The sequence below is a fragment of the Falco punctatus genome (assembly GCF_963210335.1).
Source record: "Falco punctatus genome assembly, chromosome: 15".
NCBI classification, from domain to species: Eukaryota; Metazoa; Chordata; class Aves; order Falconiformes; family Falconidae; genus Falco; species Falco punctatus.
The window spans coordinates 3,147,443-3,161,475 of record NC_137595.1 but is presented as its reverse complement, the minus strand read 5'-3'; the positions used below and the strand labels follow the sequence as shown (position 1 = coordinate 3,161,475).

Here is a 14,033-nt window from a genome sequence, read left to right as displayed (position 1 = left end):
CCTAATTACTTCAGGTCAAAGAATAGAAGACTTATGTATAGTAAAACTCAAATTTTACTGTTTTGTAGAGCAGAATTAATGTTAGCTACACTTATGTTGTGCATTCAAGATTACATTAGCATTAAAAATGTTAATGGCTTTGGGATTCCTTCCAAGATAGATGCATAGACTATTTTTATAAATACATCAGGCTAGTTTAACTGAGAGGTTAAAAGCACTTGCAATATTAAACTAAAACATTAAGATATGTAGGTCACAATATTCTTCTGATTTATTTTTCTCTGATAAATAGCAATGCACTAGGGATCTCATTAAAAAAAAAATCTTCCAAGACTAACATGTTTATATTTTTGATCTATTTTTCTTAGAAAATAAAGAACAGTTATAGTGATAATCTTTCTACATCTTCCATAAGCAAGATGACATTAAAAATGTTTTTTCTTACAGTTTAAAAAACTTTAAAAAATCAGTAGCTGCATTCTATCTCCCCTCTGTAAAATGGTAAAATACAGGGATTGCAAAAACAGTCACAGCAACAGTATTGCATACAAGCCAGCTTCTGCACTATCCAGAACATCCTGCCTTTCAAAGGTACAGTACACCTTTGTAACTCTATTAAACAGCATTCTTTTGAATATTGATAAAGAGAAAAGGTCAGTAGGACTTGTGCTCACCCACACTATATTTGTAATTTTAGCTTCCAATTCCCAAAGGAAAAAAATGCAAGTACTACTGAAATTTGCAGATACCATAAAAAATGTTTTATGACAAGTCTTGGGGACAGTTAACTAACACATAAAAATACCAATACATATAAAATATTTAGTTCATTAACTTAGTACAATAAAACAGCATGAGTTGAGTCAACTACTGAAAAGAAACAGAGACCCTGTAAAGGAGCAGCTTGGAAGAGAAGTTAAGACTTTGTGATGTTTGCCAGTTGAATGCCATTTCCCAATATAACACTGCAGTAAAGATCTACTGCAATCTTTGAATTGTGGATATGAAAAAATGATATTTAAAAATATATTGCTTGCATACATAAAACCAAACATACCCTTCTGGAATTCACACATTAAAAAAAAAATGAGATTGCTCTGAAATAAGGCCAGTATACAACAGTAAATACACTAAAGTAACTTTTACTTGGTTTAATTAAGGTAAAAGCTTGATCACAATCTATATTTAGAAAACAGTGAACAGATGTTTGATAACAAAATGTTCTTTAGCAAATGCAAGCAAAGTAAGATTGAGGGACTGAAAGCTGCAGTCTGCAAAGTTCAAACTGAAAATAACACCCACGTTTTTAATGGCACTTGCTGAATCACAGAATAATTCAGGTGGAAGGGACCTCTAGAGGTTATCTAGTCCACCCACCCACCCAGAGGAAGGCTAATTTAGAAGTTATACCAGGTACAGGAAACTACTAAGAAACAACAGTTTCTATCAGTTGCAGTACTAATGAGATAGTTTTAAAAACACATGCTTCATCCTAAACATAAAGTATTTGACTAAAAATTAGGGTCAAAATCTGTGATATAGTCTCTGAATTTATCTCAGCAAGGTTAATTAAACAATAATAAAGGGGAGAACAAAAAAAAATATGTTTGGCTTCTGTTGGAAAATAATCAGCTTAAGTTGTGCTGACATACTTTGGTAAGACACAAACTTTTTGTTTAGACAATGTTTGTTCATGCAGTTTAATGCACATATCAAAAGTGTCTATCACAGGTTTAAAATGCTTTGACATTCAGGAAAAAAAAGTCAGAAAACCAGCTTCCAGTAGAATTAGTGAAGATTTCTACTAAATGAAAAATTAACCAATGGCTACATTTTATGAACAAAATTCCAAACCTGTTCTTCCCCAGTTATTCTAGTTATCTTTCCCCCAGGGTAGCCTTGGCACTAAAACATGACCAAATCCAAATTCCAAACCCAAATTCATTTAAGGTAGTCTGATGGATTCATTTTCAGAGCAAAAAGGAGAGCTAGTCTACCTTAAAGCTAGAGCTATACTTCGAAATGAAGTGAGGAAGATCAAACATTTCAATACCCTGTTCTAACATGATTTTTTTTGCACATTATCATCAATACATCTTGATGGGACATTGCACCTCAAAATCGGATGTTTCTGCAGCTTTCTGCATAACACTGTTCTTTTATAGTTTCCCTACTTATTTTAGTAAAGGTGAGATCGTGAGGGATAAGAAAATTGAGTAGAATAAAGTGCATTCAGAAGCATAAATGGACATAAAAACTCCTCTAAAACAAAAGGATAGAAGATCAGTGTTCTTGTAACCAGCATGAGAAGATACTGTTTACAGATTAACAAGTGACTGCTTATTTGTTGAGGCATTTACATGGTATGTAAAGAATAACACCTGATATTGCAGTTCATGTCTGGTTTAAATTTTGAATGAAGTTCTCATCTTCACACTCATACAAAGAATATGACCTAAAACCTAAAAAACCTACCTTCTGGTTAGATATAAGAGTATGTCACTCAGATACATACAGTACATCATAGCAAGGAGATTCATAAGCTGTGTCAATATTAAACTAAGTTTACATAGTAATGCCCCCTATTTAGAAGGAAGTCCACCTCAGGGGGCAGCTGTAAGTTATGCACATATAGCATGTTAATTTTGCACAAAAGAAATCTTCAGGTTGAAGCCATTCCTCACTCAATGTGCCAAATGCATAGCCTTGACTGCTGCTTTCACACTGACTGAATTATATATCTAAAGTTGATATAATTTGTAAAACAAGGAGTATCAGAAAAGATCTGAGATCTAGGTTTTTATTAGCTACATCTTTCAATTCATATTTTATCCTACAGTTAAGACTGCAATTCTGGTTTAGGTAAGACATTTCTGCTTTCACACATTAAGATCAATTTTCCTCAGATTTAGTTAGTAAGAGGAACACCGTCTGCCTATGAATGATTTTATCAGCTCTTTCTGGTGACAAGTTCAATATACTGTAAAAAGATCTTAATAGATGACTATCAAACAACCCAGATCTAACAATAAGATAAGAAAAAGACAAAATTTTATTTGTAACAGTCCTGAAGAACTAACTAAACATTCTTCATCTTGGAATATCTCGGAGTTTATGATAAAAAATAGATTTGTTTTTAAGTTGTCAAAAGGAGGACAACTTATGAAGTGGAGTTGAAAAATCAGAGGGTAAAAAAAAAAAAAGAACCAAAGTATTGCTGGCATAGTAGAACAGAATTTCAACTGCCAGAAGCAGTGAAATGAACAACAAAAATGGAGACAGCAATTCAAAATTATACTATTTTCACCTAGACCACAGGAAAAAATAAAACTCACACAAATATCAGCTGAAGGGCGGAATCAAAATCCAAACTTGTTATACTGTAGAGAAGTTCATTTTGCTTAGTCTGTAAATCAAAAATAGCCTAGTGCTATACACACCTTGTAAGAGAAAGCTTAATAAAGACACATGAATAATTAAATGCCTACATAGGAATTTTTAAACCAAGAAAAGAGAAAAAAGGTCTTTGTTTTACACTGCAGAAATGCATAAAGGACAAAGTTTCTAAAAGGAATAAAGGTGAATATTATAAATTAAGGATAATAGTATAAAATACAAAGACTGATAGTTATCATCCTTAGTTCTTTTTTTCCAAGAACTAAAATGAAATTGAGTGGGGCAGGGGGCAGGCGAAGTTTGCTATTACTCCAGGAAGCCTTTCAAATTAGATGAGGTCTATGATCGGTCTGCTGCGAGGTTACCTGGAAAACTGTGCCAGCATAGGACAGAAGCAGGCAGTGGTGCCCTGTATATTGGAGACAGCCAGTTTAAGGTGCTTACAAACTACAGCTTTAGCTAAGCTTTCATCTTGCCTTCCCTCCCACAACACTTTTATCTTTCTCTTTTGCTTCATTCCAAGGCAGCCCTGCCTGCTCTCTAACCTCTCCACACATTCCCATAGCACTGTTTTGTCTCATCGATATTTTCCTCCACTCACAGGTGAGGAAGCTCACTGTGGTTCTAAAAAGTATTTCCACTCAATCTTTCTGTACCTTTGTGTATCCTCTTGTCTTATGTCAGGGGCAGACTGTCAGAGACTATATTAATTTTATGTTCCTGTGGACTGTACTATATTACAATTAATTAATGAATAACAGTGATGATAATACTATCATCTTTTTTTCCATATGCGGTTTGTTTAATGTTATGAATATTTCATGTTAATCATTAAACAACTTTCATGAAACTGGCTATCCTTTAAGTGAAGAAGCGACACTACAAGTTGCATTTGTATGTATTGTAAAAACTTGTCCCTGAAAGATTTTTAATCACTCATATTTTAATCTGTAATAATACACTGTTAGCAGTAGTTAAACTGTTTCCCACTGTGGCTTTGTTCTCTTAACACTTGCATGGTGATAGAGAACCTGACATGAATTTGTCTACTCAAAATCAAAGTGGATTATTTTAAACTTCACACTGCCCTTCAAAGTATCCAGGCACGTGAAGATAACCAAAGTCCAAAAATCTTCCCATCACTCCCAGAGAAAGAGAATATGCAAAGAACATAGAGGTAATGCTAAAATAATTTTTCTGGTGAAGTAAAAGCTTAGTAATGTTTTCCTATTACAATTTTTAAGCAACAGTATGAAGAGGACTCAGAGTGGAAGATAAACACTCCTACCTGTTGCACAATGGTTGTTAGTTCCAGGCACAGTTGAACAATATTGTTTTTCAACAGTGAGTATTCTGTCACACTGACAAATGGAGACCTGTGACAAAGGAAGGGCAGGTTTATACAGCATTAAGGATTATAACCCCTGTTTACAGTATAAGCCGATATATGTAATACAGAGTTCAGTTCTACACCACAGAAGTGTGAAAAACCTAATCATGATCTCCAGCAGCAAGTTACACAGCTTTTGTGACATACACCTTTGAAACCAGAAACAAAACAGGCAGGAAGGCTGTAAACTACTTTTTGGCCAGAACATCAGAAATTATCATTCTTGTGGAAAGCAAAAAGAAGAGCTTCCAAATAATTGCAAATAATCCAGATTTCCTTTGTACAGCTCATTAAAAAGAGAATATTTATAGTAGGACATCACTCTTCAGCAGCCATTAGCACCTTAATTCAGAGAGCAAAGTAATGCTTACTTAATCACTAACAGCTTCCTGCACACTTGGATTTTCTTCAGGCGCTCCAAATTCTAGCTGAATCTGACCCCATTTGAATTTTTAAGAGCTGACAAGGTCATAGCCTGAGAGAATATGACTGCTGGCATTAGGTTAGGAAGATGTCACCAGGATTATACAAAGCCTGTAAAGGAGGGTGATTAACTTTCATTGTGATTTCCAAAGTGCCTTTTATATATTCAAGAGCATTCAGATTCAAGATAAAGCTATCCATTGCTGTAACTCCAAAGAAAGAGAAACATAAATGATCTGGTGTTATTTTATGTTTTGGTTTCATTTTTTCTGCAATCAAAATTATAACTGCATTTATTCAGAGAAATATTTTTAATCACATTCTCAATTCACATATAAAAGAAACCAGTGCTTGATTGTTGAGTGTTAACCAACACCACAACTGTACCTAACGCATCAGTCTTACTCGATAAAAACTCTAATAAAGAAATTTAATTTTCAGACTAAGCAAGTACTATAATTTGTTTTGAATATTCTTAATTGATTTGCTCAACTCCAGCATTTTTGTGTCTTTTTGATGGCTGAAGGACAGTTCAAACTCCAAAATCTTTTCTTTCTTTCCCTTCTTCTGAAATTACTGATGACGTTACTACTTGTGTCAGTGAGATGTCAACTTGGAATAGCACAGAAGTACTAATTCCACACAAAATACTGTTAGACTGAAAGAATCTGAAAAAATAACTAGATAAAACTTTAACAGCCTCCTGACAGAAAAGGGTATCACATTTTTGCCTCAAATATTTGAGAAAGTTGCAAAATAGAATTCAGAGTTAGAATTTCAGAACTGCCACTGTAATATTAGAATAGAAGAGTGCAAGAGAAAAAGAAAGAACAAAAACAAGACAACCCAAAGAATTATTCTCATGCATAAAGGATCAAGGAATAGCAAATTACCTGTCCAGCCAGGCTAGTAAGTTCTTGGCAGCACCAATCAGGTCAACTACAGAGGTAAGAAAATCATTTGGCAGTCGTCTGGAGGCCCTGCCATCATAATGGCCACTCCTCCTTCTACCCGTTATAAAGTTCTGAAGATTTTTGGCTGAAGCATTCAGCTTGTGAGACAGAGTTCTCAGGTTTTCGGTCTCCAAACCATAATTCTAAGGGGAAAGAAGAAGATACACAATTAAGTGAAATAGTATCTCATCAGCTACACGAATATAACTGTGAGGTTAAACATCAACGGTATTGGTCAAAAGGGCAGGGTAGTTATGGAAGCCTGGTGCCAGGCTAAGCAACAGACTACTTTAGTACGTGCAAGACACATCCATCCTGTTGGCACGACCACTTCTCATGTCATCAATGGTCACAATTCTGGATTCCCTAAACCCATTGGTCCAACTAAGTCACTGAGGGGAAGGCAAAAAGAATCCCCGTATGCTGAGTCTCATGATGTTTCCCAGTTTCAAGAAGTGAAGATGAGTCAGTCCACTATCCCCTACTGCTACAGTTCAGTGTTAACCATTCGGTGTATTTGTTACCTCTGAGAGCATGTCTTCAGCAGTCCCACTGCACTGGCTCTCATTCAGATTTGTGTAAGTCCCTCTAGTAACCTGTAATAACTCAGACTTAGCAGAGCTTCCCTTTTACTCATGCTGTGAATAAGGTATGAGATCTTACATGGCCTTGGTGATAGGCTTTTACAGGAAAATTCCTCCCTGAACCCTGCTGTTGTTGGTGAGCAGCTCTCCCACATGCAATGTAATATGCGAACAGTCAAATCAGGTCAGAGCAAAGACATGGTACTCCTGTCTCCAACGGCTGCATAGGGAAGGATCTGAGGAAAAAGCAGGCATGTAGTAACAGCTGTTGGTGGTTCAGATACTTCAGTCAGTGACAGCGTCTTCATATTTAACAGCTCTTAATGGATTTTCTTCTGTTCTAATTCTGTTGGGGTTGGGGGGAGGTGTTGAATCTAAGTAAAGTTTTCCATACACAAGTCCCCTTTCCTCTTTTTCTGCATTCCCTCACCCTCTGTTCTTTTATCATCAAGCCAATTCCGTGCTTAGACCCAGATAACAAACACAAAGATATCTCACCTCGAATACATTAAATAATTCACTCAAATTCACATAGAAAGTCTCAGACACACTGAAATGAACCCAGAGTTCCTGCTGCCACCACAGGATGTAGCACATGAAAGAATTTAATAAACATTTAAACAAAATTAGCTTTCAGAGTTTGAATTAATTGCCCACTATTTGTTTCAGCCATGTATATTTTACAGAGAATGACTGATCTTGAATATCACGTTATTTTTTTTACCTAAACTTCTTCCTCAAAACAGAAAATAAAGAACTGCGAAAAATACACAGTCTTCATGGATGTCAATATGGATATTTGTGTTAGAAATGATAATTTCCAACACCAAAAAAAAAAAAAAAAAAAAGAAAGCATTGACCAATAATAAGCTTCTGAGTTGGGCTTGTATCTAAGTCAAACAAAATACAAACGACTGTTTGGTAAAGTTGTTTGGACCAGTTACAGCTGGTACTTGGGAATATGCCTTCTCTGCCAGCCATTTTCCTTCTCAAAGTTCACTCTGAAAAATAAATCCAGCCACCTGCCTGCAGTCTGGAGGGCAACCTACAAGAAATGGAAACACTTTGCTTTCTTACTTAGCTCACTGCAAAGAATTCAGATTTAAAAATTATTTTAAATAATAGGGACAGAATTAATTTGTTGTATACATATCATGCCTAAGGCATCACAAAAAGTCAGTTAGGTTTGGAAGCATCCAGTTTAAGATTGAATGTTGAAACAAACAAAAGTTACACTGGTTTAGCTACAGATGAGAACAATTCTCTTCATCTTTTTTTCCAGAACAAATACTGTACAGTTAACAACAGCACCACTAAAGTCAGTCATTCTATTTTGGAAAAGTTTAAAGTTAAAAAGCAAGTTGTATTTGGTATTAGTATGCCATCTGGTTAATATTTGCAGCTAAACTTTTTTTTTCTTTTTTCTTTTTTTTTTCCCCTCTTATTAAAGCACTGAAGGAATTCCCTCCTCTGCTCTGTTTTTCTCTCAACTTCTACTTGTGCCAAGACGATGACCAAGTGGACACGTTGGGGTGCTTTTACCAGCTAGCAACCAGCTAGGCAGGGCTTAGTTTCCCCTCAGAAAGATTTTGATTTTGCACACTCAACAACACATTACAAGGGTGGGAAAAGAATGGTTAATAATAATCCTTCAAAGTATCACCTCATCCTAATTTTCTGCACCACAGCTAACCTCATGTCAGCTGCACACGTTCCCCCCTCCACCCCCGCCTCCTGTGCAGTCCATTTACCAGGCTGAAGCTCTGGTGCCACGAAGCTGCATGAGCCCCACCATGGCAGTACATTAGAAAACTACTGAAGGACTATGGCCCCTTTCGGGCTTGCCCAGCCAGCAACCAAGGTGAGAGGATAGAGAAGAGATTGTTCCAGAGAAGAAAAGAGCCAGCAGGTGGGTACACACACAAATTTAGACTGGATCAATTATGATTCAGCAAATGTGCTTGAAAACCCAGATGGAAGAGTTGCAGTTTGTGATAAGGTGGGTAGCCCTGTTCTATATATGTGATACTGCAAGTATCCAGATCTATTCTGATTCCCGTAAGTATCTCATCTGCATGATTCTAACAGAGACAGTCTCAAACCTGCCAGACTAAATCGCTATCACAGCTACCATATCAGACTTCAGTTTTCACAGCCATATATTCTGCCCTCACTGTGTTAAATATGTGCTGCTATTGTGAGACACACCACAGAAATGATGCTCCCAAGCCTGCAAAATTCTGTCTCCTGGCAGGTGATTTCTTTCTTGCACTCTAAATCCTAGATATGATTTCTGATTTAAGAAGAAAGAAAAAAACCCCAAACAAAATACTCTAAAAGGGACAAGAGGGTGCCTTTAGCATAGGCAGGATTATTTTTCATACCAAAAGGGGGGGGGGGGGGGGGGGGGAAGCATGGTTTGCTCCATTCCCTGGTTTTGTTTCATGATGCTTAAATTTGTTACATAATCTTTCTTACCAAATTACTCCATTAGTGGAAATGGACATACAGGTTTAGAGAATGAATACTGACTATTAAAGCAACCCTAAACGCTGTCTGCCTAGAACTACACAGCTGTACAGTTTGCCAAGCTATCATGGAATCTGGATGGCAAAACTGCTTAGTGGGAATAGAACGACTAAAGCTGACTACACTCCATTTCAGTAAAACGGGCCTGACAGGTATATTGCAGAAACGGTGACTGCTGGAAGAAAGGGCCAAAGTAACAGCACATCTTGAACACAGAAAGATGTGACTGGCAAATTTATTAAATGTTGGCTTAAGCTTCTTCACATAAAAGCACCATTCAAACAGTAAAAAATTCTGTATGTCCACGGATTGTAATATGTGCTAGCATTATTAGCTTCACACAGGAGTTACACAGAGATTATCTGATTTGTTCAGTTACAGACTGACTCAGTAGCATATTTTAGGTTTGAGCTCAGCAGTTCCTGATGCCCGATTCAATGACAGGAGTTGGAAAGAATTTCAAGAGGTAGAAATTAAACAGAAATGTGAGATCAGAGCCAGACAAGCTTATAGAAGAATATCATTAGCAATAATGCCAAGATGAAGATGTGCTTAAAGTGACACTTAGTGAGATGTACAACTGGCTGAGGTTTAAGGACAAGTCTGCTTGCTGTCTGTAAAACAGTTTACAATTTTAGCAATTTCATTCTCTAGTCCTCAGATTTTCAGACTATCAGAGAAGGTTCCTGCCATCCGCCTAGTACTCTCCTGTACAGTTTGAGATGCCGGTTTGTGTTCCTAGTGATTAGGGTTACTGTGGGGTGGCAGGAGGCAAGAGACAGGACAGATCACCTCCAGGGCTTTTGCACTTGACTTTTTTTTTTTTTTTTTTAAGCACAGAAAAAACAGGTGGCTGTTGTCAGAAGTGTTAGAATTCAGAGAAAATACCAGGTTTTTTTGAACAACCTGAAAAAGGCTGTTGTTTTTACTAGTGCAGAGTAGAAGATATGATGGAAGACATAAATTGCTGAATATCCCATATAGTTAAAAATGCATACAGGAAATCGAAAAACATGAAATCATGCCTGCTTTTCATGTCATAAATCCAAAATGCAAAAATAGCTAAACACACTGTGACAATGAACCCGCCCACTCTGGGTCTGTATCACAATTCCAGCTAAAACTTCTTCTTTTGTACATAAATTCTGGTTGGAAGTTCCATTTTTAAAAGACAGTGCAAAAAATGAGTACTTTTTTATCTATCTGACAATATAACAGCTGTGCTTTTTACATATTCAAAGAAGTGGAATGAAAAAAGTCTTCAGCTGAGGCTTTGGGTGTTTTCATATCTCATTGTAGGTATGTAATAAGATCGCAAATTAGTATTTTACATTAATAAAATTATCTGTGAAAATTTTAGCCACTGAGATAAAATAGGCCAAATTAATGTAGCAAACAAGATAAATAACAAATAAGATGGAAAAAAAAAGGTAAGTGCTAATCAATTTTTTGTAAACACTAACATTTGAAGATCAAAAGCAGAGCAAGAAATACCTACATCATAAGAAGAGTTTATTTCTTCTGTGGAAACACTACCACCACCACCCCCCCAGCATTATATACTTAAAGGCACTTATATAATGAAAGTGTTTTCTTATAATCTGACCCACAGAGGTAAAAAAATGTGCTCACACAGAATTTTTTTTTGCCATGGGATATAATTTTAGCTAAAAGGTTTATATTGCATAAGTAATGACTTTAAATTACCTTAAAAACAGGTTTATTTTTAATTATAGTAGTTTTTATTGATGTCATTCATGTAAGTAGTCAGTGTAATATATGTATAAATACATGTATAAAAAGGCATATACAGCTTTTTCTGTAGGTGATATTTTGAGAATGTTGCAATATCCACTGAACTGTCAGGTTCAGAGAATTAAAAGGGCAGAGCAGTAGATCTGACTGAGGATATTAATGGAAACAACTCTGAATGATATTCCAGCATCTTTCATGAAATTTACCACGTTAAGGCATTTAAAATACCACAACCTAAATATTGTGCTACACTACCATTCTTATGTTTTATGCATAAACTGAAAGAATCCCCACACTTTCTCAGTCAGTCCCCTGTGGGAGCCATAGCTGCAGGTCTGTTTCAGACGAGACCTCAGGACCATTACCGAGTGCCTTTGGCCCTCTGGGTACCACCTTGCCCCTCAGTGCAGCAGGCTGCTCCCCCTCCGAGCCCATCCCAAAAGCAGCACTCATGGCACACTCTGCTCCTCCTCAGAGCTCAGCTTCCCAGTTGCTTTAAGCTGACCTATTTGTGAACTACCACAAAAAGATGCTGCATGTCCTCTTCCTGAGTCCCAGCACCACTGTATAACCAACAGGGTTAGGAAATTAATCTAAAATCTCAATCTTCAAGCACATCTTCCCCATTGCAGACTGGTTTTCAACCCATTCTCAGATGACATGTAAATTGACTTAAAGTTATTGTGGATTTGCAACACCTGATGCAGCTCTGCAAGGATGCCCGGCCCCTCCTTGGCTGGGAAGGCAGGCCGGTCCTTCCCAGGCTGCTTGCTCCCCCCCGCCAGCCTGCCTGCTCCCCGGGGACCCGCACGCACCCGTGCTCCCAACGAAGCACAAGACCTCTGCCCACCTGTCCCCCTGGGGCTCAGCCACAGCGTGGGGCTCAGACGACTAGCAAAGGATTCCCCAAGCAGCTCTGGGCTTCAGGAATCTCCTTTGGGAAAACAGGATGTGCCAGATGGGATCCTGTAACTCCCTGCGGTCTACATCACTCTCTATACTGCCCCCACAAAGGCCACATCTTCACAATGAAAACGACAGTGTTTGTGATAGCATATAGTCATTTAGCACTTAATGAATAAAAACAGGCAAACACAGCCCCTTTAATAAGAGCAAAAATCCAAAATAGTCATAAACTAGATTTTAGCATAAATAGTCCTGGCACTTAAACAGAATGAAAATCATCAAAACACACTTTATTTTTTATTTCCTTTCTGGAGGTATGTTTTTAAATGTTAAGAGCCTAACAGAAAACACAGTAGAAACCTAAAGTACTTCTTTCTCTAAATATCTCCTTGATTTCATCAGGTAAAGCTGTTAAAATTTTCTGGTGATGTTTTTATGATACAATTTAAAACTGAAGTTGTCAAAATAGTATGAAGTTAAAGTATGCAAGGCAGTGCATTTCTGTCAGGTGTGTAGATTTTTTCTTCTTTAAAAAGAATTTACAAGCGGAATATCCTTTAGATATATAGCAATTTGAAGGAGGTAAAATATTTTTTTAATGTAAATCACGAAAGTCCTTCAGTTGAAATTATGTGAACAAGTAAGCAGGTTTTACACTAGCATTTAAAATACTGAAATAAAAGTATGTATTAAACCTTAGTGGGTCATATTCTGTGGAACCAAGTATTTATTACAGATTTCAGATAAAGTGCTAAAATATCTAGATTGGTATCCTATGTCAACAGAGGTGACACATTCAGCTGAAAAAGAATGAATTACACCTTGTTATTAGTGTATTACATTTGGTAGTAAAGTTTTGCTGGAGTGGGATGCAGGGAGAAAAGAGAACAGACTTGTAGTCTGTTAAGTTACACCTTTGGCATAGCTGACGCTTACAGCGTGCTGGGATCTGGGGTTTGTTGACCTGTCCAGTTCTGATGCACTGCCCTAAATACATCGTATACCGCATCCTGGGGAAAACGTAATGCTTCATTGCCTGTGACCATTTGCTGATTACCAGTATCCGAAGCCTCAGAACTGAGGTCTTGTTTAGAATCATCAAATGGTTTGGGCTGGGAGGGAGCTGACAGCCCCCCGAGCCCCAACCCCCTGCCAGGGGCAGGGACACCTCCCACCAGCCCAGGTTGCCCCCAGCCCCGTCCAGCCTGGCCCTGAGCACCCCCAGGGATGGGGCACCCACAGCTGCTCTGGGCAGCCTCTGCCAGCGCCGCCCTCACAGGGCAGAATTTCTTCCCAGTATCTGCCCTAAGTCTGCCCTCGGTCAGCTTAGAGCCATTCCCCCCCGCCCTGTCACTGCACCCCCCCGTACAAAGCCCCTCCCCAGCTTTCTTGTCGGCCCCTTCAGGTACTGGAAGGTGCCACAAGGTCTCCCCGGAGCCTTCTCATCTCCAGGCTGAGCAACCCCAGCTCCCAGCCCATCTTCACAGCAGAGGGCTCCAGCCCCCTGCTCACGTTCCCGACCTCCTCTGCACTCACCCCAACAGCTCCAAGTCCGCCCCGGAGCCGAAGGCAGCACTGCAGGGCGGGCTCACGAGAGCAGAGGGGCAGAACCACCTCTCTCGACCTGCTGGCCACACTTATTTGACAATGGTTGTTCCAGTTACTTTATAGCAAGGAGATGCTGTACTGCATGCCAAAACGTATTAACACACAAAATTATACCTATATCCATATTAATCAGGATCAGTTTCCCAAATTACAAAAAGAAGCCCAGCTTATTGAAGAAATGTGCTTACCTCTGCATTAGAGAAAGGAAAAAACAGAGGGCACATCTGGATATGTGCTACCTAAACTAAAATATTCAATAATTTATGTATTTTAAAAATATATAAAATCCTAGCCCCTGTTGTTTTGAAAACTATAAATGTATTTTCTTAATACATTCATCTTAATGGCTGGGGACTGCAGTTCAAGTAAAACATTGCCCAAATAGGTTTCAGCTTTTTCTTTAAAAGCTTTTCTCATTCTAAATCAGTAAATTAGCAACACTAAAACAATCCTTCTCACTATCTTTAATAACATTTGCCTATCAGTTTA

At 38.0% G+C, this 14,033-nt stretch overlaps 1 protein-coding gene across 3 annotated transcripts in view; it reads right to left on the bottom strand.

Annotated features, from left to right (window-relative positions):
- LOC308053679 (connector enhancer of kinase suppressor of ras 2-like) overlaps nucleotides 1–14,033 on the bottom strand; it is a 212,566-nt gene that overhangs the window by 111,206 nt on the left and 87,327 nt on the right. For all 3 annotated transcript variants that reach the window (XM_080365216.1, XM_080365214.1, XM_080365215.1), the window contains exons 3-4: nucleotides 6,103–6,305; nucleotides 4,685–4,772 (exon numbers count right to left, since the gene is read on the bottom strand). In XM_080365216.1, coding sequence (XP_080221342.1) covers nucleotides 4,685–4,772; nucleotides 6,103–6,305 — 291 coding nt within the window. The remainder of the gene's footprint in view (nucleotides 1–4,684; nucleotides 4,773–6,102; nucleotides 6,306–14,033) is intronic.